Source organism: Aplysia californica, unplaced genomic scaffold (genome assembly GCF_000002075.1).
Source record: "Aplysia californica isolate F4 #8 unplaced genomic scaffold, AplCal3.0 scaffold00019, whole genome shotgun sequence".
Lineage (NCBI taxonomy): Eukaryota > Metazoa > Mollusca > Gastropoda > Aplysiida > Aplysiidae > Aplysia > Aplysia californica.
The window spans coordinates 1,593,745-1,621,235 of record NW_004797289.1 but is presented as its reverse complement, the minus strand read 5'-3'; the positions used below and the strand labels follow the sequence as shown (position 1 = coordinate 1,621,235).

Sequence of the window (27,491 nt, the reverse complement as noted above, 5' to 3'; positions counted from 1 at the left end):
ATGATTATAGAGTAGGCCTGTAAGTGAAAGGGTTAATGAGATGCTGGAATTTCCATCCCATGCTTGAAAATTTGTTGAGTTGCTGAGAGCAAACATTATGCAAGTCCATAACAACACCTGGTGTGTGTTTTATTTTTTTGCCTGTTGGATTTTTTAAGGGAATTTTTTGTTTGTTTTGGCTTGTTGTAATTATTTTGGAAACGAATAAACAAGATTTCAATTATTTGATCAGGACACTTTGCAGTTTCTTTTATAAGTGATATTTGCATGCAATTCTTTTTGATTTGTACCTTATTCTGTGTAGAAATAAATTTGCAATGATTGTATTATGTTTATAAACTTTAACCCATCACTCTGTGACTATGACTGATCATTTTGTTCTCAGGGATGGTACACACACCGACCCACTGGAGTTTCCATTTTCAAAACCAGCTTTATTCCAACAGAGTGGTCCAGGGTAAGTCTGCTGAATGGAATGTTCTTTGGGGTGCTCCGCGTGGAATTGTACTGAGGTTTGTGGGATGGGCTGGAGATTGACTTGGGTGGGGTAAGGTGGGATGGGGTGGAGATTGGTTGGGGTGGTGTGATGTTGGGAGAGGTGGGATGGTTTGGAGATTGGTTGGGATAGTGTGATATTGGCTGAGGTGGGATGGTTTGGAGATTGGTTGGGATAGTGTGATGTTGGGTGAGGTTGGATGGGGTAAGTTTGGTGGAGTTTAAGTTGGGTGGGGTGGGGTGGGGTTTGGGTGGGGTGAGTTAGGTGGGCTGGGGTGGGGTGAGGTTGCATGGTGTGAAGTGAGGTGTGATGGGGTGAGGTTGGATGGGGTGGGATGGGGAGAAGTGAGGTTGGATGTGATGGGGCTGGGATAAAATACACTATAATACTTTTTCTTAGCAGAGTCAAGCATATTCATTGGATATATATAACATGTTCCTTTCTTTGAATATTTGAATAGTGTGTCTCTGTTTATTTTCTGGATTGAATTTAGATGCTTTGGATTTTAAACTTCATGAGTTACAATGACACAAAGTTCTTCTTTCAAAATATGTTTCCAGGGAGATGACTCATTGCCCGGTGGTGTTGCTCATGGCTCTGACCGAGGCACGGGCTTCACACGAGAGGAGGTCAAACCTAAATATGTCAACCTCAAGGCCCCAGATGTAAGAATTTTCATTGTCTAATTTAATGTGTATGGTTAAAAAAAAAAGAAACCCAATGCCTGGTAAAGAATAGTAGTTTTACTTTGAGAGAGACCAAAACCTTTTCAGCAAAAGAACAATTAAACCTCAATGACTTGATAAGAGAATATATTGGCAGTATTCATTCAGAACTGATGTTATAATTGTGCATCTGGCAGGAAAGAAACTCCTGGTTGCAGTAAGTGCAAAGATTTTGTAACCTTTGAGCTGTCAATTAATTTCCGTCTGAATAAGTTCCTTCTTTTCTTGGTATCAATCTTCTACTGTCTCTTCCCAAGTTCTTAATTTGATCTCTGTTAGAGTTTCATCCCTCTTGTTGGTATGGTTTCCACAGGCTTTTGTTAAGACAATGTTTAATTCATCACTATAGTTGCTTTTTTTTGTCTGTTAATTAAAGTCTCATCAGTTATAATCTTCAAAGGGGTATATGTTTTTCAAAGGGCCATATGTTTTCATACTCTTTTCTAATGTTACCTGTACAACTTGCTCTCTCAATTTTCTCCATACCCACTTGCATTTTGAATACAGTATTTACAATTTGTTCTGAGTTTGTTTGTCACTGTGGAGACATTTTTTTCAATTCCAAGGCTTATGACCGTCTCTCCGACATGCCTGATCTGAAAGCTGACAGGACTCGGAGGCAGGACCCAGTGGAGTATCTCAACATGCAGTTTCCTCACAACAAAACAAGGTATTCATCCCTCTGGTTTGATGATTATATATATTGATTTGTTGTTAGCTCAGTATGTTTAGATGAGACCGACCTAGCCTTGCTCTCATTGAAGTTATAATTCCAGAACTGGAAAGGTAGGGCTGCAGAAAAGCTGTGCCTGTCATTCATGCCCGTGTTTTGCTATGGGTAAGTTCCTCCTGTGGCATGGCCTATTCTGGAATTCCAGATCAGCTGAATGGGCCATGGTGACGCGAAAGAGGCACTGTGTGTGGTGGACAACTCACTAGAGAATGTTTTTCCACTGACCCTCCCAAAACGCCAGAATTAATTTTCTCAGGAGCGCCTATTACGATAGGGTACCTTATTCAAATTGATTCTGTTGCCATGTTTTGTTCAATGAAAGTATATATATTTGATGCTACTGGAAAGGTAATTGAATACGCTATCACAATAGATGGGTTGCATGGTTCTTTGTGTTATTATGTAAGCACGGCGCCCAAACACCGCTCTTTTAGCTGGCTCGGCGATGGAGTGACCGGGTCATGGCGGCTGGTCACACAGAGGTCACTAACTCGACCTCCCGCTACCTGCCTCGGTAGCCGGTGAAATGAATTTTTCAACACATGTTTTATCGTCTTACACAAACAAAAAATATCATACGTGAACATAAGTTTGTTCTTTAGAGAAAGCAACTAAACTTCTTTATTGGTACGAAATAGCAATACCATGGCTGCTCATGTTGTGGTGTTAGATGCTCTTAAAATGTATGTCTATTTATAGTTAGTCAAAACAACAAACACATATTGAGTGGCTAATAACTTATAAGCCTAACGATAAATATTTACAAAACTGCTACGTATAACAGGAAAATGTGTATAGAAATGGACTCACTCAAAACTTGTCATGAGCATGATAGCCAAAACGCTTCTCTGCATTCATGACTTTTTGTATCCAATGGAATATGTATCCTCCTAAATAATGATATACTGGCGTATCTTCAATATACAGCACCAATTTCTTTTCACAAAATGAACATGTACAGAATAAAAGTACGAATACAGTTCTTCTTTCTAAACATATCCAGCAGCACGCAATGAGGGTGCTATTTGCAGGAGATGTGACACAAAAATAAAACGCATTTTGTCTATCTGGTTTGGGATCCCTCGGGCTCTGGCTTCCAGTTTTGAGATGGCTTGATTGCTGCTTTCTGTGCCCTGTTCTCCCAAAAGTCCGAGAGCAAACATGTGTTGTTGTATGTGTGGAATACAGTATTGCTCTAATATGTGTTGCTTTGGGATGACTTTGCCGGTGAAATGGCGTCTGAACGCGGCCATGTAATTGTCGATTGCTACGAAGATTTCTGGAAGTGAAGATTGGTTGACTGGTTTCAGATGTGATATTGCAGTGTGAACATGGCTAAATCTTTCATTGAGACGATTGAATATTGCTTCCACTCTACTTGCTTCCTCAATTATTGCAGTGTTGCGGGTGTATTTTCTTGTTTCTGTACAAATTGTGCTTGTTAGTTCCTTGTATACATGGGGATGGAGGTACTTGTGATAGTGATTGCCCACGAATGATCTGCTGTGGTATGCTTGGGGTGTAATGCAGTGTTTACTTAAAATGGAGTCAAGAGACAACGCAACTGGCCCTGCCCGTGGTGTCAGATCCTCATGTGTTACACAAGAAAGCTTGCGTTCTGATTCTGTCACTAGTTCTTTATACTTCTTGATGTCTTCCACCTTCTCACTAAAAAGTAAACATGACTGATGAACTTCTATGTTTTTCAAGATGTCCCGTGCTTTAAGCCAGTTGTTTCCATATCGTAGAGGCTCCCCAAAGTCTGTTGTCACTTCATACTTCTGTGAGACAAGTTTCTGATCAATGTCATGCGCAGCTTCTTCCAATAACCTGTGGTGCTTTAGAACAATGCCGAGTAAAATGTGTAGGTAAGGCGGTGAGACATTGCCTAATTCTACCGGGAGGAGAGGTGCATGAAGGGAATTGTGATATTTAGGAACGTCTTGTTTGTCTCCGTGTGTTTGTTCCATGAATGTAGAATTGTCTGTCTGTAAGCTTGCAAGTGAACGGCTCTCATATGGAACAGACATGACCTGTATTTGTTTTTTTTGCGTCAAGCACCAAAGGCATAGGTACATGCCCTGTGGGCCGGAAAGGCCATAGATTTTACACAAAAATTCATAGTCCCCGTTGAGGAACACCTTGATGACTTTGTCTCTCCATGCATGGGACTGAAGAGACACAAGGTCATCTCGGAGTCCCCCTTCTAAAAACCTAACAATGTTGTCTTGTGTATCCCTAATAGATGCCATGGCTACTACAACTGTGTTAAGTTGTGAATTTGGCTTGTGTGTGTTTGCTATCTGGAGTGTGAATTTGAGTGATTTTTTCCCATGGTCCCCCCCAATTTTAATCCATATTTCGTTGGCTGGGTTAACACCGTCATGCCATGTCAGCATCTGTTTTTTATCATATTCATCCAGTAAATGGTCAACAAACTCTGCCAGCCCTCTAATCCTTCCATATGGTGTTTGTGTTTCGACATTTTCTTCATCCAAAAAAACTTTTATTTCCGACTTCAACAAAATTGCCAATTATCTCTTTTGAGTATTCCCTGACTGATCCTTCATGTTCTAACTGAACCCCTACTTCTTTTAGCAACTTCCCTTGTTTTCTGGCCTGTCTCCAGCTAAGTCCCAAAGTTTCTTTTATAAGCAAAGCGTACTGCCTGGATAGTTTGTATCTCTGTTTAATCCCAGCGCCTCTAAAAATCGCGTGTCTCCGAACAGAGGGTATTCTCTTCAATTCTGTGGCCATTTGTATGTCATCTGATTGTTTGGATGTGCCCGCTATGTGTTCTCTGGTGTCTTGTAAAATGCGTGCTCGTTTGCGTTTTGTTGGTGTCCTGACTTTAGATGTCTGCTTCCGTGGAGCAACTATTCTCTGTAAGACTAATGGCTGTCCCTTTGTTTTCAACTTCACAACTTTCTTCTTTGGATCTAAACTTAATTTTCTTTTGATGAAATGTGTGCTTAGTCTCTCCTCTTCTTTCGTGAGAGGTTGATCTTCTGGCTTGTTTAGTGAGTGAGTGAATGTAGGTTCATGTTTGAACTTCGGAGATGTTGATGTGTCTGTAGTGAGTGTTTGTGACCTTGGAGTTTTCATAGGTGTTGAGGAGGCGACGGGATGTGGTGTTAGGTCAAGACTTGTTTCTTCATAATGCTCGTTGCTGGAAATGATAGTGCGATGGCTACTTGGTGAAGGGCTGGCAATAAGACTAGTTGGTGTGTCATCATTCATAATGGGACTATGATATGTGTGGTGTGTCATCATATGAGCAGCTCGGCTCCGGAGATACAGGTTTTCTTCGTATGCAGCCACCACCAAGACTCAAGCGATGCCAACAAACGGAGCAAAAATTCACATTTATGCTATTGTCAAAGGCACGCCATATGTTCCTACTGGCTTCAACCGCTTTTTTTGCGGCTTGAATCAACGGAACACCTTGTCTCCTTTTGATAGTTGAAATTGCGGTATCACAATTGATACAAATGTTAGTGGAATACGACTGTTCATCTTCGTCCCTCACATCAATCCCATAAATCAAGAGAATATCTCCTGCTGTTGTCTTACATAATCGGGGCTTTCTGTACTTTTTTCTTTGTTTGACAGTTAAATTTAAACGCCCACAGACCCGACAAAGTTCATTCACAGATTGTCTTTGGCTCTCAAATGTGTGATCCATTGCAGTTGAACAATTTTAAAAATTAGAAACACAATTTACTAACCGATCGCCAGTCTCTACAAAGTGCTGGAAAAACAAAATTTACACCATTAGAAAATAATGATTTGATGACTATCACATCGCGCAAACAGAAATGAACACCATCGTTTCATTTTGGAATGATTTGTAATTAAGTTTGAAGAAATCACATTCTTAACGGCACTTTCGATCATTTTGCACTCACAATTTAAAACTGATATTATTCCCAAACAAATCAATGAAAACTGGTGAAAGATACCAAGAAGACGTAGAAGAAGCGAAATTGGCTAAGAAATAGTTTCTGGGGGTTGAGTGAGCATCGTTTTATGGCTCTTGAAATTAGGGAAAGACACGCGTTCTGTTACCGTTACAATATCGCAGTGCGTGTGCTGACCCCGGTCAACCCCTGACCCCAAGGGTGTAATTGCAGGTTACCTGTCACTGATTTATGGCCTAACGCGGGAGGCCGAAGCAAACTAAAAGATCGCTGAGGCGGAATACTGGACGCCGTGTAAGAGCAATTACGTAATTAAGGGGGTATAATAACAAAAAAATAATGAAACTGGCTAGTTTGATGAGTTTTATCCAACTTGCTGTCACCATAACCCATGAAATACAGACTGATACTCAATAGAAATGTTCACATGTAAATTGCCTGTGTAATAGTATCACATATATGTAGGCCTCGGTATTCCAGCACAGATTTTGTTCAATAATATGGAGTAATGGAAATACACAAAATGCTAGTTAGCCCCAACCCAGTCTCCACTGATAGTAGACCAATAACTGCAATCAGCTCCTAATTCTATCCTTGTAATAAATCTAGTACTAGTAGTTGTACCAGCTTTGTTGACATTGCTAGTACTAGATTTAGATCAAGAGTTTGGCGGCAGGTTATATCTAATGGATGATTCACCTACTACCACTGTTGAGTACGACCCCCAGTCAAAATCTGGTCAGTTTCATCCCCGTCGTCAGTATCGTCACTGCTTTTCTCACCAGTTGGAAATTACTATTGAAGTCTAAGCCAGTGTGGCTGACAATGTAATCATAATGAAAAGGCTTATATTAGTCATGTTGACCAGCATTAAAAGGCTTTACGTGGCTTTCGTTTTGCGTGAACCGTTGCCCCAAGCCATATAATTGTTGCCATTGTAAACAAATGGGTTTGTTTTATTTCGGTCGAAACTTCAGACTAAAGAAACCACGCAAAATTCTCTTTAAAAAACGACTAATAATGAAACTAGCAGTGAAGCTTCCAGTCTTGACACATATACATTCGCAAGTCGCAAAATGTTGCCAAAAATAGCACTAGGAACCGTTTAATAGAACCATATGAGAAACGATGACTGAGTTGTTCCTCCACAGAAACCGTGTTCGGCCAGCCTCCGGGCGGAATGAGTTAAAGTCTTTTCTCAGAGCAGAATATAGAGACTTTTGGAGAAGTTGTTGAAATGACATAACAGAGTATGCAAGCTCTGTAAAGTTTGCAGGTTTTTAAAATTGAAGTAGATGCATTTATTGCTTTTTTTCTTGCTTTTCCATGGAAAGCCTCCCCTCCTTACACTGGTTGGTTATATCTTTGTCTGCAAATGTATTTTTTTAGTGTCACTGGGGAACAGTTCAAAGGTCAACAAAGACCTTCGCCTTCTGAACCAGACCGTCTGGATCGTACCAAGGTGGGCTTCAAGGAAGAAACTGGATTTGTGGAGAACAACCCTCGCTTTGTGCAGACTGATGACAACAAGATGAGGTTCCTCACTCACTACATGACCAGGTTTGTAGCATGATATATACCTGGTACTCTGTATCCCAAGACAGTATCCCTTTATGTCACACAATTGAACACTTTTACTATTTATTTTTTTCTGACTATTAATGTTTGCAAAAAAGTAGTGAATACATTTGCAAATTTAAAAAAAAAAAAATTGAAAAAAATTAATTAAAATTTTTGAAGAATTGATGTGTTGATAGGGACGATGATAGTGTTCAGATATGGTTGAATGTTGAAATTTTCCCCCAAACCTTGGTTCAGTTCCGTAATGCAATCTGTGTGAATGGTAAAACTGAGGAATTTGAAAAGTTTGCATCAAGATCTTGCTTTGTTGTCATTCAATGTAATAGAGTTCTTACTGAATGCTTACTGAATATCACCATTTAACTCTTTTTATCCGGGCTACGAGTATACTCATAACGAGGACCAGTCCGGGCTACGAGTAAACTCGGAACAGCTATACAGTCACGTCAAACAGCTATCTCTGCTTGTGATTACCAAAATACGAAAATATAGCGATGCTAGCTTTGTCTGAATATTTCAATTTTCCAATAAACAAGGGTTTCTTTGTTTTTGATGGGTGTAGAAGCTGGAAGTGTTTCGAAAACACACATTCACGACCGACGAAGTACTTTTTGGAGTGGCGCTGGGTTGTGAGGGGGAATGAGACTAATTTGATAAAAGTGACTCTGAATCAGATGCCATAAATTCTGTTGTGGGTGATAACGAACGGGAATTAGACTCATCTAATAGTGGTTCAGATCATGGGGAAGGGATCAGTACTGGAATTTTTGCAGTTCCGATGGGTAGGGCTAGATCTATAAATCCAAGGGGATGTTTTAGCGCGACAATCAGGGTCAAGTTGGAGGGTGGAATACACCTCAAAATCTACATGGTGCAGTTGGTGTAATTCCTAACCACATACATTTTCAGCTATTACATTCCATTTCTAACATAACTGCCAAATTGCTTTAAAATCTAATAAAAAATGTAAGAAACACAGCACTTTGAAATATACACCCTGAATTCCAACTCGTATGGCGCGGCAGCCCCAGGACAGGTACAGAGTCCGTGGGAGTATGGCCAGGGAAAAAAGAGTTAACTCTTGAATACTGGTATTATTTCCAGTAAGTCCACGAGAGTTCAGTTTGTAAGAACAGAAAATATCGCTTTTAATAAGTGTATCCTATTTGCTAGGAATGAAACTTGGAGTACAATCTTAACTCATTCGCTACGTATTATTTTCGGCTTGTGGACGAATTCTTTTCGGGAGGGCGAAATGAGATGATGACTAGTGCGCAGTTCATAGGTCTTTGGGGCCATAAATTCAAATAAATATCAACATATTATATACCAACATTTTCAGTATGGTTTGTAAAATACATCTGCATTGTTTATTTGCGTATTTTTCAACTTTGGTTCCTGTAAGAGGCGATTATGCAACACAATTGTGATTGGATGCGGATAAAATTGGAAAATAAAAAATTTATAATCTCAGGTGAAACTAAAAAAATATGTTTGCACCTAGTCAAATGATACCTCAAAATAACCATAATTGTATATAGAACAGGAAAATATTGAAAAATGTACAGTTATTTACATACATTCCATAATATTTGTACATTTGGATCATAACATCCGATATTGAAAAAAAAAATTTTTTAAAAATAATTTTGAAAAAAGGATCACAAACAGAAAAAAATATGCGTAACTTATATGGAATTATTCAGAATTGCATTTGGAATAAACCTATAACATGTCTTGAGTGGTACTTTTTGATTAATTTCACCCAAAAGTAGGGGTTTTGAGGAGAAAAAAATATTTTTACTATTTAGATCTAGGCCTAGATCTAGCACTCAAAAATATTGATTTCTCAATTACAGTGCACCGGCAATTTGCGTCCAATAGTATCAATATTATAAAGAAGAGTCCTACACTTCTTTAGTGAGCAAAATAATGATACATTTTGTTGTGTAAAAGTACTAAGACTGGTGTCTGGGCTATAATTTGGGCTTCGCGATAAAACAAAGTCGAATAAACTACGAAATCATGTTTCAAAACTGAATCAAAACTTCCGATTTTCGGTGGAAACGCTTGACCCGGAAGTCAACATTATATTATGACCTTTATTTTAACATGGATATGTGGATTGGAATAGAAACCAAGCTAAAATTGAACGTCGGTTCTCGAGCCGCCGGGGGCGGCTTAGCGTACTGACAGCACTTGAGCCGCGCTGCCCCCCACGGCTCGGCGTAGCGAATGAGTTAAGATGAAGCATAATAAAACGTGACAGAGGTTTCCAAGAAAGCAAATTTAAAACAAATGTCTGTTGTACATTGCTAAATGATAGCATCTAGCGATATGACACCTTTGAGCAATTCCCAATTTAGGTCTAGACTCTACTTCTCATTTACTGTCAGTGTCAGCGTCTCAACTACTACTGTGGCTGAGGAACTCAGGGTAACATTCATATAGTGCCAAGGAATAGAAAGACTGGTAGGCAGGCAAAAACTCTTCAGGAATAGCGAAAACGTGGGAGCTATATGTAACACTCTCCTGTCTTCTACACTGTCACGGCAGGCAGGAATTGTTCGGGAATAGTGGAAAAATGTGGCCTATATGCTTAAAACCCTTTTATCTATGACTCTGTATTCTGCTCCAGGTTCGGTACTGACCCGACACCTGTCGGAGTGGACCGAGCTGGTCATCTAAGAGGTGGCGTTCAGCGCCAGAAACTGGACGGCTTCACCAAGTCAACGGCAGTCAACAATTACGGAAACGAACCACAAAGTTCTGATGTCCTGCGGAGGGTAGAGCCGTACGTTGGAAGGTGAGACCAAAAACATTTTTATATCTGGGAACGGATTTTCTAAATTTGCTTCTGAGGGCTGTGAGGAGATCCATTATAAAGTACAGAAGGTTATTTGAGATTTTGTTAAAAAAATAGACGGAGATCTTCAGTTCTGCACTTGATCCTCAACACTATGATTTTGATCATAATTGCCTAGTACGTACAGTGTACATTTTTGCCATGTAAGTGTTTTTTTTAATAAGATCTGCTGTTCTCACGTGATTCCTTTCCCTTATTAAAAGTTTTTATATTTATCTTTGTCTCTATACTCATGCCTACATCATAATAGAAGCTGTGAAATATCTGCCCTAAGCTGACAAAGCGCCTTTTTTTCATTTTTGACGCCAAATCTTTTAATTTGCTAACTCAATAGCCTGATCAGTTACCCTACTTGTGTGAAAAAATCAAAGGGAAACTGTGACTAGTTTTTGAATAAATTAGAAGACAAATTTTAGAAGAATGCCTTTTCTTTGTTAGTTATGCTGACAAAATGCCTTTTTTTCTAAAAACTATTGTCAATAAAAGAAAAAGGTGTTTTGTCAGCAAATATACACCCCCCCCCCCCTATCATTAACTAGCTGGGCCCTCTCTCTCTGAAAGTCTCGATCGGTGCATTACCATCTCTCTCTCTCTCTCTCTCCCCCCACCCGGAAATTGTTTAACTAAAATTTAGCAGAATATGGGATGTACGTATGCCAGCATATAGACTGACTGCTAACATTATTTTCCTTAACTTTGTTATATGTTAGGTGTGGGTGGTTGGCGGGTGCTCTGGTGTGATTTACTTCTTCTTTCCTATCAAACGTCTATCGTCATTATCTCCCCTTCTTCTTTTTTGTGTTTGTTACTTTCTTGTAACACCTCTAATCTTCGGCACTTATATATGACCTTATAGTGTTTCAAGTGCAGTAAAACACTTACTAAAACTAAAACTCTTATGTTTGGTACTGATCCCGTCATCATGACTTATTTGTTTCTTTTTTTCAGGAGCATGAAAGCAAGGAATGTATTTTTCGATGACCACACACATGATGCAAAGACGTACACACAGATGGTGGCATAAAGTCTCCTGTGGACTCTTACATTTCTTGTTTCCTTCTAGTTGACAAGTTCTATAAAGGGAATGTTAACAGCATCCAGTGCAGATCTCATAGTTTTTGTGACTGAATGACTGAGATTGGATACTTACTAGCACGTGGTATGTCCTGACATGGAAGAAAAAGGAGCAATGTGTGGTGTCGGAGAAAAAAACTTCTTTGCTGAAAGTGAACTGTGCGTCATGAGATGAGTTTGGAGATGAAAAACTATAGTTGATGTGTTGTTGCATATCAGAGTGTGATAATCAACTGAGTTCTCATTGTTTTCAAACAATTTTTGTGTCAAGTAATGAATGCGTAAAATGTGTGGCTGAACATACATGTGAGTTTAGAACTCATATCTCGATAGTTATGAACATGTTTTCTAAAAATAGGAACATTGAGTTAGGGCTTCAACTTGGCCCTCCACAACGGAAATAAGATATTTTTTTAGTTTCTCTATTTGTGGTGACGAACCAATGACCAGTGAACAAGCTGCGTATTGATTCCCATAGCTCACAAGAAGTTTACTGCTCTTAAATTATACTTGCAATACTTTTAAAAGATTAAAATTTCAACACAAATACTGCAGTAGTGTCTTGGGGAGATAGTCTGCTATGCAATAATGGAGGAAAAAAAAGCAAAAGTGAAAGTGAGGGTGTGTGAGTGTGGATGCCTTGGCTGTGGAAGCTTCTGAAACATGATGCTTGTGTAAATAATATGTAAAAATCTCATGATGCACTTCTGTTGAGAAAGCACTGTACGAGCATTAGATTGAGGAAGCACTATTCATCACAGGCCTGTCTTTTAACCGCTGACAATGCAAAACGTATCGTATTCATACCTAACAGTAAAACCTCACGATTTGCATTTTTAATAAAATATCATGTTGCAAAATGCTTGTACTTTCCGGGTGAGGTAAAGAAAGGTGGGTTTTTTATGGATGAAGTCCCTGCTTTCTCATTTTGTTTTGTTTGTAAACCAGGATGATATCATTTCATTGATGTGATGTGGTTTGATGTTGTCTTTCTCTTGCTTCCTATGCAGACAAAGTAAGAAATATAATATAGTGTCTGGATTTCTAACAGACAAAATGTTGATAAATTCTTTCAATATTATTGTCAGAACAATGCATATATAGTAAATTTTAATGCAGAGTACTGATGTCAAGTATTCCTGCGCATGATCCTGATCATGTTCTACACTTTCATAAAATGTTTTTATTGTGATTATACCTCAGTCTATGCTAAATGCCAACTTGTTCTCATTTTGTTTTCCTTCAGCAGTATTCCGCCCAAGCTGTAATTTTGTTAAAGATCTATGGCTTTTTTTGAAAGTTGTGATAATGTCATCACTTTTTTTTAAAGTTTTCTTTTATTCTTTAAAATATATTTTTTTGGTTAATATCACACTTTGAACCCTTATGGGAATTATATGTATTTATTATATATATATATACATATAAATGATACAACTTATGTATGATCTTAGATAATCTATAAAAAGTCTCAGGAATTTTACTTCCAGTGCTATCTTAAAAATGCAGTTCTCATAGGTATTTCAGATGTTATCCCTGTATAACATTTACTATTACCATTGTCTCTGTTATGAAATTCTATTGTAATGTCATTGTACCTCACTGGGGCATTTTCTATCTGAGAAGAATCCTGAATATAATCCAAAATTTTGAGTCTTCACTTCTGGAACGGAAGACAGTTTTTTAAAAAAAGCAGTTTTGGGACTAAACACCCCCCCCCCCCCCCCCCCCAAACTCTTGAAATTTAGAAAGCACAAATTGAGTTATGGCGCTGGTGTCTAAGTTGCATCAGGGAAACCTATTTTTCCAATAGTGAAGACTTTCGAACATTGAGACTAATTAAGCATTAATTTGAACTTTAATAATGATTTTTTTTTTTGCAAATGAAAAACACCCAAGACAAAGTTGAAGTCTATACTTGTTGTGACTGCTCACAAATGATGGTACACTTTTTATACAGTTTATTTTGTTTTCCTGCCAGTATTCGACGACACGTATTACGTTGCTGCCATCATTACAATGTTTTGTGTGTGTGTATTGTTTTATATTCTCTTTGCTAACAAGATTGCCCAGGTGATGAACTGAACTGCTGATTATATCACATTTTTTAAAGTTTTATTTATTATATATATTATTGTTTTTCTACCAGTGAGTTTATATCATTTACTTCTTTTTCGACCATGTGATACTAGGGATTTGTGTACGTTATTTGATACTTTAAGATGTGTTTGATCACTTTCAGAACATTTTTTAAAGCTTAACCTCTCAAATAGTTTTGAAAATTTCTTGTCAAATATTAACATCTTGACATCAGTGTTGAATAGAAATACTATAATCCACAAATTGTGTTAATAGATAAGCATATACATGAAATGTAGAGAATTTTGTGAACATCTTCCAGAACAAACTTCTATTCCAAAATTATTGCCAGTATTGCATGCAAGGCTGGAAAGACAAGTCCATTTTTTAAAAAGTTTATTTATATTTATAACAACCTAACATAGATTAGAAACTGACCCCTCTATACCTATTTTAGTGAAAAGTACATTTGAGTATTCATCTCAATCTGCCTGAAGAACCAAAGCTTATGAGATCTAGTTGTTTGGTGAGTAAGTGAAAACACAAGCCATGACAATCTAATAATGTCTCACTCTTTCCACACTTTTTATGCATGTATAGCAATATGTGGTATTGGGCCTGCTGTGTTAGTTTTATCACTGGAATCATTAGCAAGTTATAGTTATTCCTCTCCTGAGGGCTGGATGCCATGCATTTCGCTTTCGTTCATCTTCCATGGGCCACTTCATTATGAGAGGTCGTCATTGTTTATTCAAACAGTTTTGACTTTTTCCTTGAATCGTTCCTTTACTGATCTTCTGACAGTGTCATCTTATATCTGCTGACTCTGTCTGAAACTTTCAAGACTTGCCGTACCACAACTGAAATTAAGTAAACTATCCCTTTAAATTTAAAGAAGAAAAATACACCTTTTTAACTTTTACACTGTATAGTGTTACTATGTTGCCTCTTTTTTCTTTTGTTAGTATATTATATTCACTCTGCTTGCCATCATTTTTAGGCTCTCTTATATGAAATGCTTATCATTTGTTTGACTTTTGAATTTCAGAAGACCTGCTCATCACATTTAATGTATTCCGGTAGAAGTGTGAAAGCGTATCTTCACTTCTCACTCTTTCAAAAGCTTCTTAAATAAATACTGACCTGGAAGGGTTTATTGAAATGATTGTTCTGTTGTCTGTTCAAGGAATATTGCCTCTTTCATGTAGAAAGTTGACACCAAAGTCTCATCCCTTCAGAAATACTGAGTCAGTCTTCAATGTTTAACTATTGTTTATAACTGAATAAAACAAAAGAAAACCCATATCCCCAACATTCACTTTTTACTTACTTAGACTGAAAACAGACAGAGCATTTCTGCATCAGCTGGATATTTAAAAAAACATGAACCCAATATGCAAGGCATTGTGATAAAAGTGGGCACTCGTCAAAATAATGAAAGAAACCAGCATTTTTGGTAATTTTTAACAATTTTTGCTTTTTGGCTCAACATCTTTTGTGTCTATTTATTTAAAAACACATATCTGTGTCGATTTCACCCCCCAAAAAAATTTGGATTAAAGGCACAAAGAATGTAGGCCTAAATTACCTGTTTCCAAGGACTTTCAAGCTTTGGAAATTGGACGTCTCCAAACTTTGGCGGCCATTCTCTCGCTAATTTGCAAATATCCCGACTTCTAATAAAGATAGATGGATATTTCTTTCAATGAAAGCATGACAAATGAACAAGCTTTAAGACGAGACCAATATTTCCACATGCCCAAAAACTGACAAGCGCCCGATTCCACCACGATGCAACATATACATGTACATGTATTCCTTTTCCTAAATTTGAAATTGAAATCCTGGCAACTGTGGAGTAATATGCCTGCAAAGAAGTATTGCAATTTTATGAGGGAAAATTCTTTTTTTTTAAATGTTGACCTGCCCTTCTTATCAACTGGCACTTTTGTGCTTATAATAGTAGCACCAAGAAAATGTGCTGCGTTTTAAATGTTAACAGTTAAATGTTAGCAAAAACAAACAAGTGAAAGGCTGTTTGCCATCGGAACTCTTTCTAGGTTATCTCTTCCCCCATTAAAACGTTTCTTTATTGTTATAACAATTATCAGTAAATTGTTATGTGGGCTAGTCTATTTGATTGATATTGTCCACCTTTCTGTTGGGGTGCCATTTCCCCACTCAGTCCTATTGCTATTTGGTCCTGAATCTGACAAGCAGGGTGGAAGCTGCTCGCCGGGTGAATGATGTAAATTGTGATGATGGGGGCACAAAACATTTTCAGTTCAACTATTACAATGTGTGTGTACACAAGCTTTTTAACTCAATGTATCGAAAAGCTCATTAGCGTCATTTTTTGTTACATTGGAGTTCATGGTTGATTTTCCCTGACCCCCGCCCTAAAAAAAAAAAAAAAAAAAAAAAGTTTATAAATATATATATATATATATATATATGTTATAAATTAAATTAATACAAAAAATAAAAGAAATATAAAGAAGGTAAGTGCAGATAGTTTCAGAATGCTATCAGATCAGCTGGGGTAATGATATCGATTATAAAGCCCATGGAGCTTGCTGTTGAGCGGGGATTTGCACTATAGAAATGCTAACTAGTATCATTTTTAGATCCATTGTTCTTTTGAGCAGTCACCAGCAATGGACCTGGACACCTGGGGGAGGGGGGCGCTGCTGGTAGGTCCTACTTCTTTACTTCCACGGAAGCTGAGAATGTTTCTGAGTGTTCTCAGAGGGTCTGCTGGGGTAATAATAGTTGTAAAGCGCATAGAGCAAGCTCTGGAGCATGGATATGCGCTATATAAATGCAATTATTATTATTATTATTATTATTATTACACTACACAGATAACATTGGAGAGGAAAGGAGCAGGCAGGCTATACCAAAGCCTGCCATTAAACCCTAGTGCAAATGCACTCCACATAGAAAGGCCAAACACTGTGATGTGTTACACACTATACATACAAAACAGAAACACTACAATTATTGTGTCGTGTGCTATACAAAGAAGAAATGCTGTGAGGTGTTATATAGCAGCTTTTTTTTTTTTATTATGCAGTCACACAAAACACTTCTATCTACTACATTAACAGGAACATTGACACCTGCCAACCAATACCAACTTATGAATCTGGTATAGTGTTTCAGTAAGAAAAGGTCAAGACTGAGTTGAGAGAAAAGCATTTCACAATGTCAGTCATTCAGAGCGGGAAAAGAGCCAGACAGACAGAAAAAAAAAACCCAGGGAGAGTATAAAAGTAGAAGAAGCATGGCCTAACAGTGGTTTCCAACTACTGCCAGTGTAAACTTTTTCATAAAAGCAATAAGAATAAAAATTAAGCAGAAACACTCCATGAATAATTTTTAAACTCTTTCTTTTGAGATTGCAGAACTTCACTCATCACATGACGGAGAGAAAAAAAAACCCATTACACAATAAACCAACACAGTTCAACTCACAGGAACCTAGCAGTGATGTTTTCTGGGATGACAGACATTTAGAAAAATATATGTAACTTTCAAGAAAAATTTATTTAAACCCCCACCAACATAGTTTAGATCATTTAGCAGGTGGGCTTTGACCCTGCTTGTCAGGGCCAACACGAGCTAAGAGAGATACAATGTCCCAACAGTAAGACTGAGACAATCAGAATTCTCCCCATTTGAGAACTGAACTCAGGTCTTCTGCATGATGCAATAGCGTAGTGCCTAATAACTACACCAAATGCTGGTGTAACTTTATAACAAGTATATCATTAACCATTAAATCAAAACAACGTGATAACAGCCGAGAGGGATCTAAATGGCTGTAGATCTTGAATTGAGAAAGACATTTTTGGACCATTTTTGTTTCTATGAGGCACACAATTGTAAACTGCTTCATTTTGAATGAGACGAATTGGGCAGATATACAGGTATACTGGTATACCGAAGTAAAGAATCTAGAGAAACCATACACGTACAAACAAAACATGAAGATTGGCAGGTCATACAGGAACAGTTGTAATCAAAATTTACACACAGTATTATTAATAATAGTAATAATAATAATAATAATTATTATTATAATAATACACTGATATGCAGTTAACAAAAAAATAACATGTAACATTTTATGTACCATATGTGTCACGACGTGGTGGAATCAGGCGCTTGTCAATTTTTGGACATATGGGGCTACTGGTATCATCTTAAAGCCTGTTCATTGGTCTTCCTTTTATAAAAAAAATATCTATCTATGTTGAATAGAAGTCAAAATATTTGTGATTGAAGGGGTCAGGGTCTCCTGGTTTCAGAGGTGAAATTAGCAAGAAAATGGCTGCCAAAGTTCGGTAACTTCCATAGCCTGAGAGTCCTTGGAAACTGAAAATTTACTTTTTTGTGCCTTTGATCAATATTTTTCAGTAAAATCCACACAAAAAGGTGTTTTTAATGAACATGAAAGGTCCTGAGCTTAAAAAAAAAATTCAGAAAAAAATTGCCCATCGGCAATAACAATGTCGATTTCTTTGATATCATTATTCTGACAAGCGCCTGATTTCACCGCAATGTCTCACATATCAGGATAATCATTTTTTAAATCAAGACAACCAAAGCTAGCACCGATATTCAATAAAACATTTAAAATAAAATTTTTGTGAACTCTGAACATATTTTTAAAAACCAAGTAAGGACTGTGGAGACAAATGGATAGATATTTGCTCTTACTTGCCTCCCATAAAGAAGCAACCAAAATATTTGTATTCTTAATCACGTAACCAAAAGGATAATTCCCTCCACACAAAAATAATTTCACAACTAAAATCCTTTTACCAATATACAAACAAAAAAACAATTTGACAGTAAACCTTTTTATTGAGTACACTTTGATCCACTTCTTTATATATATAGAACATATAGATATATATACTTGCAAAAGAGACTCAAAAGTGGATGATGGAAATAAAATTTTCCATTACATACAGTGAATATAGTATCAAAATATCAGTCATCAATTGAAACATAAATCATAAATACTGAAATCGTGACTGACAGTACAGCCGTGATATAAAATTAATTTGTTCCTCATTTGAATATAAAACAAGTCCCACAACCTGAATACTAGACGTAAATTCCAAATTGACCCATTGACCCACGACAAAGATACCTTTATCAGTTCTACTTGATTAAAAAAATAAAAAAGTTGAGGAGCACCAAAGGGGGGGTGGGGGTGCAAGGGGGAGAGAGAGAGAGAGAGAGAGATAGAGAGAGAGAGAGAGAGAGAGAGAGAAGAGAGAGAGAGAGAGAGAGAGAGAGAGAGAGAGAGAGAGAGAGAGAGAGACAGGGGGGGATATTACCTTTTACAAAATCAAGCTACCTTTTCATTCCTCCACTCATGCAAAATAGTTTTGTTGAATTGAACAATTTCTTTGGAAGACAGTACCTAAAAGCCTACAACGCTTTTAAGTTCTAAATTTGGCATCAACATCAACAAAAACTACTTCAAAGAAGTTAATATGGGTAGTCCTCATTAAACTGGCCCTCTTCAGTAACAAAAAGCATGAAGTTCCGACAGAAAAATTGGCTGTCCACTTTTCTTTTAAAGATCCAAGCACTCATGAATAAGAAAAAAAAAGGGCCATAACACAAATAGAACCTTTGTGGTTGTAGAGCAAACAAACAATGACTGAGTAAAAGTAATCCTCACTTTTTTCAGAATCCATTGAAGTGACCTCAGAATCAAGAGATATGCCTGAGTAAAGCGTTATCGATTGGAGTCCATTAGGCTAACAAATCAGACAGGTCAGGGTAAGAATCTAATCTTTAACTTTAAGTCATGAACTATCCATAATCCAAACTCTGTTGGCCTGGTAGAACAAAAGCTCTGACGACTTGACATGAGACAACAGTCGAGAGTTCTTGCCCACCTACTCAGAATTCAGAAGAACACTCAGGCTCACAGAAGAGGGAAAAAAAACCAACTGGCAATAAAGAGACCACTCGGCGTAACTATTTGCGTAGAATAATTGCTACCCTAGAATTACAAAGTTCTATCTGCTTAGTAACTACTTTGGCGAAATTTGATGTTAAAAATTTTGATTTTCAAAACACGCCAAGTTTTTCGAACGCAATCTTTTGAATATCTCGATAATGTCCCTGAAAATTTTTATCATTTTGATAGAGAAGATAGAACATTTAGTTTCTGACCTTATGGTCTCAGTAACTCAAAATGGCCAAAAACATAAAACAGAACTTTGTCATTCTGAGGTAGCGTAATTTGAATTGAAGATTTATAAAGGTAGATTAAGATTAGAAAAAGTGGATTGTAGCCGAGTTTAGTCCAGTAAAATGATGATCTTAGTATGGATATTAAGGTTTTAAAAACTTGGAATTCGCAAAATCAACAAGAATTTGGGAGAAATGAAGAGCAGACTTCTGAAGAGGAGTCATGAGATTTAAGCACCATACTCAAGATAAAATGGCTATAGAATCTTCATTTATGAATATCAAGTTATTAGTTTTATTGTGTTATATATACATGTCCATCTAAAACAGACAATCAAAACAAAGTGGTATTTGTAGGCATCATTCAGTCCCAACACAGGACGGTATTTCAGCTGAAACTGTCCATATCATATGTCCAGTGAAGATGGCATACATGGATAATTAGGTCACTGTGCAACATAAAATGTCAGTTGCAGTAGGTGGCAAGGACAGGATTACGTTGTGCGTTTCTGCAGAAGGGTCACACATTAGAAAAAAAGGGGCAGGCTGAATGACCACATGCTTACTTTTCACAAACATATTGTCCTTCACATGTCATAGAATTTAACATTCAAAGACTTTTTGAAAATCTGGATTTCAGGAAAACTGGTATCTGTAAACAATCGCATCCTGACCTGCCAGAAAAGATAACAAAGAACAGAAAGGATGCCCTACAACTGACTGTAGCCACAAGTTGGATCTGACTGAGCAAGGAAAACCAACATATTAGATTTTGAACCATCTGACTTAGTTTTATGTAAAAAAATCAGAATAATGTAGGAAAATTTGACCAGACAAATTGTGACTACATTACAGATTTCAATCGGGGTTGGACATGACTCTTATAAATTATGTGCACCTGTTATTGCGATGTACCAGAAGGATTCTTTTCCTGTAAGATTCCATTATGTTCACATCATGTAAAATGCTCCATTCATTTAGCTATCTTGAATCATTGTTTAAAAAGAAAAGAAAGTTCACCCAATGCCCTAAAATCGTTATGGTTTGGAAGCCACATGGACATATAAAAGATGGGTGAATGTGTAATGAACTGACGATGAACAGTTTATGAGAAAATTATACAAATGGTGGAAAACCCTGGATATCTGGAATGCCGATGGATGGAATCAATGGAATGAGACTTAGTCATCCGCTTTACGTTTGGGCCTCTTAGGGTTTCTTGATCGACTTTTGGCCTTGCAGAGAGGACAGATGGGAGCGTTGCGATGGATTTGTTGATGACAGGACAGGCAAGCCTGTGGGAAAAGAAACAAAGAAAAAGTTATGAATACATTGTAAATACAACAGAGAGAGGTTGCAGCCATATCATACTGTTCTTTCAATACAAATAAGTTATCATGCTTTAAGTTAGTCTGTGAGCCCACAAAAAAAAAAAAAAAAGGAGATGAATTGATATAGATGTGACAAAATGGCACTGTGAGAAAGGCTCTGTGCACAGAGGATATCAAAGTCAGACAGCTGCATCATGTGATGTAGTGATGTAGAGTGCCAAGGTTTGATGGTTTTATCCCTATATTCTGAGAGGGTGTGGTTGGGGTTAGAGCAGCCAAACAGCAAATAAATTTTGAAGATTTGGAATCACAGGATTTACTACATTTTTGTAAAACTGAAAAATAATTGTGATGATTTAGTCAAATTCAGTATGGTGGGTAGCCTTCCCTTCATCATCCATAAACTCATTATATTCAAAACAATGTTGTAATAACAATAAAGACAGAATTTGACTCAAGTATACAAAAAACTAATTCTGACAGATGATATGCATTTTCCTGTCCATCATCATTGTCAATTTAGGCGAATAACTTTAGCAGCGCATTTCACTAGGGGGGTATAAAAATAGCAACAAAGATGATTTTGGTGTCATTGGAACCAGAAAACCTTCCTCTATAACATACTAAAAATTGGCATGAATCGGAAAGGAGGAAATTTGTTACAAATGCCGTTTAATGGCATAGTATTGAAATTGTCAAATATCGATACCAAACTATTTCAGAATCGGAACGCCATATCGTACACAATACACCAATCTTAAACCACTGCTCCTTAAAACTTATGTTTCTTATCCTAACAGGAGAACTAAGAGTCCTAAACCTTAAGATTTTTTACGGGGAGCCTAGCCAAAAAACAGTTGGAGTAGTAGTGTACAATGAGTAATCGATACTAGTAGCCATGAGAACAAACTATTTATAAAATTACAATTGACATGAGATGAGAGAAAGAGGAGGAGGTTGGGGGGGGGGGGGGGGGGGGGGAGAAGAAGAAGAAAAAGAAGAAGAAGAAAGAGGAAGAGAGTCAAAATAAGTCAGTGACATTTCAGGCGTGGACAAAAACAATTTCAGCCAACATTCATTGTGACAAGAGGGGATATTCTTCAGACATGGTATCTTCGTTTCCATCATTAAAATCTTGGTTAACAGCCCCCCCCCCCCCAATATTAGAACAACTGGGACCTCTGTATTTCTAGGCAAGAGAGCATCTAGTTCATTTTTCTTGTAGATGCATTTCATGGAACTGCAGTCTAATTTACATAAATATCTCACAGTTTTGCAGAAGCATGTGTGGCATTGGTTTCCTGTCCATATGAAGTGAAAAGAGTTTACCAGAATCAAGTTTTCAACCACAGCACGGTGGCTGAAAAAAGATATCCTGAAGACCATAATTTCTAGATTTCAAGAAACTCTCTTAAGGAAAGAAGGATACCCTGTTGCATGCCAGTCTTCTCGCTCCTAGAGGCTTCCCTATATTGAACCACTTCAAAAGTGGTGGATTTTTACACTGATGACCGAGGTATAAATGTTTTCTTCAGTTGAGTATGAGTGAGCGCTGATGTTATCCCCATGCCATGAAATGTCCTTTCTCTATCTGGAGTCCTTATGTTGTGGTCAAAGTTGAATGCCTCAACCGAATACAGCTGTGTGCTATGGTAGTGAACATTTCCAGTGAGTGACCCAACAGCAGAATTCAATTTAAATTTTTGAACTTCTGCGTTTGGGGAGCAGAGTCCCAGTGCGCTCAGTGAGTTCACAAAAAGCTTTGAGGAGAAGTGGTGATGGAAAAATACACACATTTCTACTGATAAGTGAGCAATCATAGATCTCGGTCGGCTGGCAACTATTTTCAGACGTGAATTGTAGTATATGTGAGGCAGCCTGGTGGAATCAGGCTCTCGTCAAAATAATCAAAGTGAAGAAACTTGCATTTTTCCACAGGTTTGTGAATTTTTATCAAATTTTTATTTTTTGGCTCAACACCTTTCAAGGAGGAGGAGGAGGAGGAGGAGGAGGAGGAGGAAGAGGAGGAGGAGGAGGAGGAGTTTCATGCCCATTAAAGAACTCATTTCTGTGTGGATTTTTCTGAAAAATGTTGATTAAAGGCACAAAAAAATGTAAATTTTCAGTTACCATGGACTCTTAAGCAAAGGAAATAACTAATCATTGGCGGCCATTTTCTCACTATTTTTACCTCTGAAAACAAGTAACCCCCACCTCCTTCTTCCGCAAATATCTCGACTTGTATTCAAGATAAATGGATATTCTTTAAAATCCAAATAAAGACAAAAGAACAAGCTTTAAGATAATACCAATAACTCTACATGCCCCAAAATTGACGAGAGCCTGATTCCACCACGCTGCCTCTCATATATATTGTCAGTTTCAAGAAACAGCACAAAGAGGCCACCAAGTTAGCGCGTGTTCTTCTCCATAAATACATCCTGTTAGATTGGCTGAATCAGAAGATGGATAGACTTCTTTTTCAAATGTAGATTTTTGATCAAATGACCAGCTGCCTTGACAATTTTCTTCTGCCTGGCATCCTTAATGCCATTTTGGTGTTTCATAAAATTCTCGTATTGGTATAATTGAAGAAAACTAATTACTTAAATATAACAACACCTGCTCTCCATCAACATCCGCTATTAAGTTCACGGCACACCGACAGTGGAATTTTAGTTGTAGCAGGGGGTTCTCCACCGAGCGCCTTATCACGTCGGGGTCAGCTCCCTGTTGCCGCTCTGACTGGGCTGACTACATTTTTGGTTCTTTTCAATGTGCAGTTTTAGGTGTATCCCTGCATTTATGGTAATTAGCATTTAATGCACCCAAAGTACGCATTTCTGCTCTTGAGACCCAAAAAACAATGGACATTGTTACTTGTCAGGTTATTTCGTTAGACACGTTGAAGTCGGCAATGCTAAATTGTAAATTTTTTTGGACAAGCGTGAATGAAAAAAAATCAATATAAAAAAAGCGGCATGACAAAAACTGTAGAACTTTTGGAACATGAACGACATAACATTTGTGCCGATACTCAGAAAAGATGGTATCTGCGCATATAATAGGAAGCTGCAATTTAGCAACTTTATTCATCTGGCACACAATTCCCTATGAAGTAATTCCTCAAAATACAACTTTATGTGTCTAATACAATCGGGAATATTTGCATATTTTCTCTAAAGTTTATAAAAGTTATCCTGATGTTTCTCTATGAAAAAGTACAAACTGATTTTAGTGCCAGAATACATCTACAGCAATGTAAAACACAAACAGTAGGCTATGAGTTACACTCCATAAATTATTCCTTATTTTTCTTAAAACGCTAGATCTAGGTTTCGTAGGTTGACATGAATAACAAGGATGACTTTTCGTAATTGTGTTACAAGAATAATTTCTAACTTTCCAGTGACACTGAATCAGCACCTGGCTTTTACAGCTTTTATTTTCGTTTCTATAACCATTCACAATAACTGACAATGTTCTGATTTCTTTTAAACATTCCTAAGTGTCCCCGCACATGTCCGACACAAAAACTAAGAATGAATGCATTAGCAGTCATTATTTTTCTTCCAGACAAGAAGTTCATCTCTACACATGTATTAACACAGTTTTGTGTTTTTAAAAAATCTCATAATATATATTTCTTAGATGTAAGCAGGCTGCCACGGCCGACAACGGCAAAGTCGCTTCAGGGCTCATTAACCCCATGACCCCAAGCCAGGGAGCTCCGGTGGGCTGCTGAGTCACGCTAACTAAAGGTAACAGAATCGGGCGAAAAGTGACGTCGTGTGTTATGCTTTCCATTGCATGCCATCAGTTGTTTCCCTTTCTGGTACTGTGATCCATAATATTATATATACTGTGCCATTCAGATGGTCTTCCAAAATGGTCATCAGATCCCGAATATTGATCTGCTCATATCCATTTGCCTTCAGACAGGGTACAACATAATGAACGGCATCTATCTTTAAAACATCTTGAAGTCCCAATGATGTTCTTATTTTTTTTTCAAAGAAGCAACTTCTAATATAACAGAACATGGTGGCAGCTTAAAAATTTTGAAGTTCCAACTGAAAGAAAAATAACCAAGAATAGCCGTTGTCCATTCGTCCTTTCTTTATTGTGTCATGACTTTGGGTCTCTGTTCACACGCGAATGACATTATAGGCCTCTATGACTTAGCTTGACTTCAAAATTTTCTTTTCAAACCATAAAAGATTCAGCGAGTGCTAAATTGAAACTCATGGAGACTTAACCCAAGTTTGCGTTTCAGCCCATTAGGCTTCCTTGACTGTGACTAGTCTTTCTGTGTTTTGCAAAAAGATTTTGAACTTATGTAAGATCTGTAACATGAAACCTGCACTTGGTGCCCTTTAGTCACTTCTGTTGGGTTTTTTTAATGTTGTACAACTGCCAGAATACCATTCACATATTGTTATGTCAATTGCACAAGGGGCAATTCTTTAGAGGGAAATTACACTGTAAACAAACATCCACTGAAAAGCTCCGACTGAGGATGTGAGAGAAAACGCATTCTTAATTTATCGGCTTCCCATACTTTTTACATAAAAGCACAGATACCGATGACGAGTACCTCATTATCAGGAAAATCCATACAAATTACGTAAACATTCTCGTGTCAAAGCAAGTGTGATAAACCGATTTGGTCCTAATATAAATTTGGCTTTTTTGACAACTTTTAACGCATTTTAAAACAATTTCCTCCATGATTTCCAATGCTGATTTTTAATATGTTATTACACGAAATGTTATCTGTCGAACCATATAGGTTTTATTTTTGTTGCAATTTTTTAGGGTCTACCCTTATCTTTCTTCCACTAATTGGATTTTTCCTATTTAACAGGAGGGTGGTTTCATTCTGGGCTGCTCGGAATACATCCTGACAGAAAGACTGAGATATTTGAGAATATATCTACCCAATATGAGATAACCAAGTCACACTTTGAATTGAAGATGAATAACTTTACTGTTACACTACAGAAGCTGATAAAAATCTCTGTACACTACAAATCAACTGTCGTCAGAGACTGCGAGCACATAGATGTTTTTAATGAGTGCAGAGCAAAACAGTACTATCTGCAAGATAGTGATTGTGAACACAGACAAAAAATGAAAAGACTGATTAAACAAAACAGCACCACCTGCAGATGTCATCAGTGACCATGTTCACTAAAAAGAAGTTTAAAAAAGAGAAACAATTAAAGACTGATAGAAGAAAACGGTACTATCAACAATCTGACCTTCATGGGTGGCGGTTGTTGACGGAAAGCTTGGCGCTCGTTCTTATTTCGAGGCACCTGGAGCTGATGTGCAGCAGCTGCGGCCACAGCCAACGTCTGGGGGATAGGAGGCTCTGGAGGTTCGCTGTTCCATTCCGGGACGCTTGGTTTCTCAAAGAACCTGTGATGAGAGTAAAGAGGTAAACTTAAAAACACCTCTCGTGTGTAGACAGTAAAGTGCGAAATGTACAGATCGCCATGATTTCAGGGTAAAATAGTAGTAAAAAGTTACACACAACTGAGAGCTTTTCGAGAGTTCTATGGTAAAGGAAGAGGCTGAAGGACTGGCACAAGTGTGTGCAAGCTGAGGTCACAAAGCTGTGAAACCCAGAGAGAAAGATAGAAAGAAAGAAAGAAAGAAAGAAAGAAAGAAAGAAAGAAAGAAAGAAAGAAAGAAAGTTACAAACATGCTATTGCTGTTCACCACTGTGCACCGCCCTCTTTTCAAACTAAGGTTAAACTGTCTTGCTTAAGAACACATCCCAGTGACCACCCAGCCAAACACCATGCCACCTTCTTCTTCATCTTTCTCGTTCTTGATGACAGCAGCTAGACAGTCAGTCCGATGTCGCGCACAAACTGTGCAGTCTGCTTTAAATCTAAGAGATTGACACAGCTTTCTCTCAAGGGGAATCACATTCTGCCCATGTCACCAACACTAGCTCACTAACCACTCCACCACCAGAGCCCGTAAGTGAATAAAAAATGCTTCAGCTGATTTTTGAAAATGGAAATTGTTGGGGCAGAGAGAGAGTGAGAGAGAGAGAGTGAGAAAGAGAGAGAGAGAGAGAGAGAGAGAGAGAGAGAGAGAGAGAGAGAGAGAGAGAGAATATATAACTGTTTCATTCTTTTAACGATAGTACCTTTATTATGTATCTTTTCTTGACGTCCTCTCAACTTTTCTAATTTGAATTTCGACCAAAATTAAATAAATTTTTGAGCGCATACAACCGATACCGCATATTAAGAAACTGCAGTAAAAAGAAATCAAAACTTTGAGCATAGTGCGTCTGGACAGCTGATTGACGTCATGCTCACCCCCCACCCCCAAACCAACTCCCTAACCCCACACGTACATATTAATATACCTCCACTCATCCCCCTCCCAACTCACACACACATTCCTCCACCCCCCCTTTCCACACTCACACACTCACACAC

The 27,491-nt window shown here is 37.7% G+C and overlaps 2 protein-coding genes across 2 annotated transcripts in view; one reads left to right on the top strand and one right to left on the bottom strand.

Moving 5' to 3' along the window:
* LOC101844969 (protein phosphatase 1 regulatory subunit 32) overlaps positions 1-14,636 on the top strand; it is a 27,044-nt gene extending 12,408 nt beyond the window's left edge. Inside the window, exons 7-12 of the mRNA XM_005090556.2 lie at positions 386-457; positions 1,057-1,161; positions 1,788-1,891; positions 7,264-7,434; positions 10,094-10,261; positions 11,270-14,636. Of these exons, the coding sequence (XP_005090613.1) occupies positions 386-457; positions 1,057-1,161; positions 1,788-1,891; positions 7,264-7,434; positions 10,094-10,261; positions 11,270-11,345 (696 nt within the window). The 3' untranslated portion in view covers positions 11,346-14,636. The remainder of the gene's footprint in view (positions 1-385; positions 458-1,056; positions 1,162-1,787; positions 1,892-7,263; positions 7,435-10,093; positions 10,262-11,269) is intronic.
* A 5,922-nt stretch (positions 14,637-20,558) lies between these two features.
* The window catches only part of LOC101864500 (zinc finger C4H2 domain-containing protein), a 17,765-nt gene continuing 10,832 nt past the window's right edge, over positions 20,559-27,491 (bottom strand). Inside the window, exons 4-5 of the mRNA XM_005090555.3 lie at positions 26,292-26,451; positions 20,559-20,991 (exon numbers count right to left, since the gene is read on the bottom strand). Of these exons, the coding sequence (XP_005090612.1) occupies positions 20,878-20,991; positions 26,292-26,451 (274 nt within the window). The 3' untranslated portion in view covers positions 20,559-20,877. The remainder of the gene's footprint in view (positions 20,992-26,291; positions 26,452-27,491) is intronic.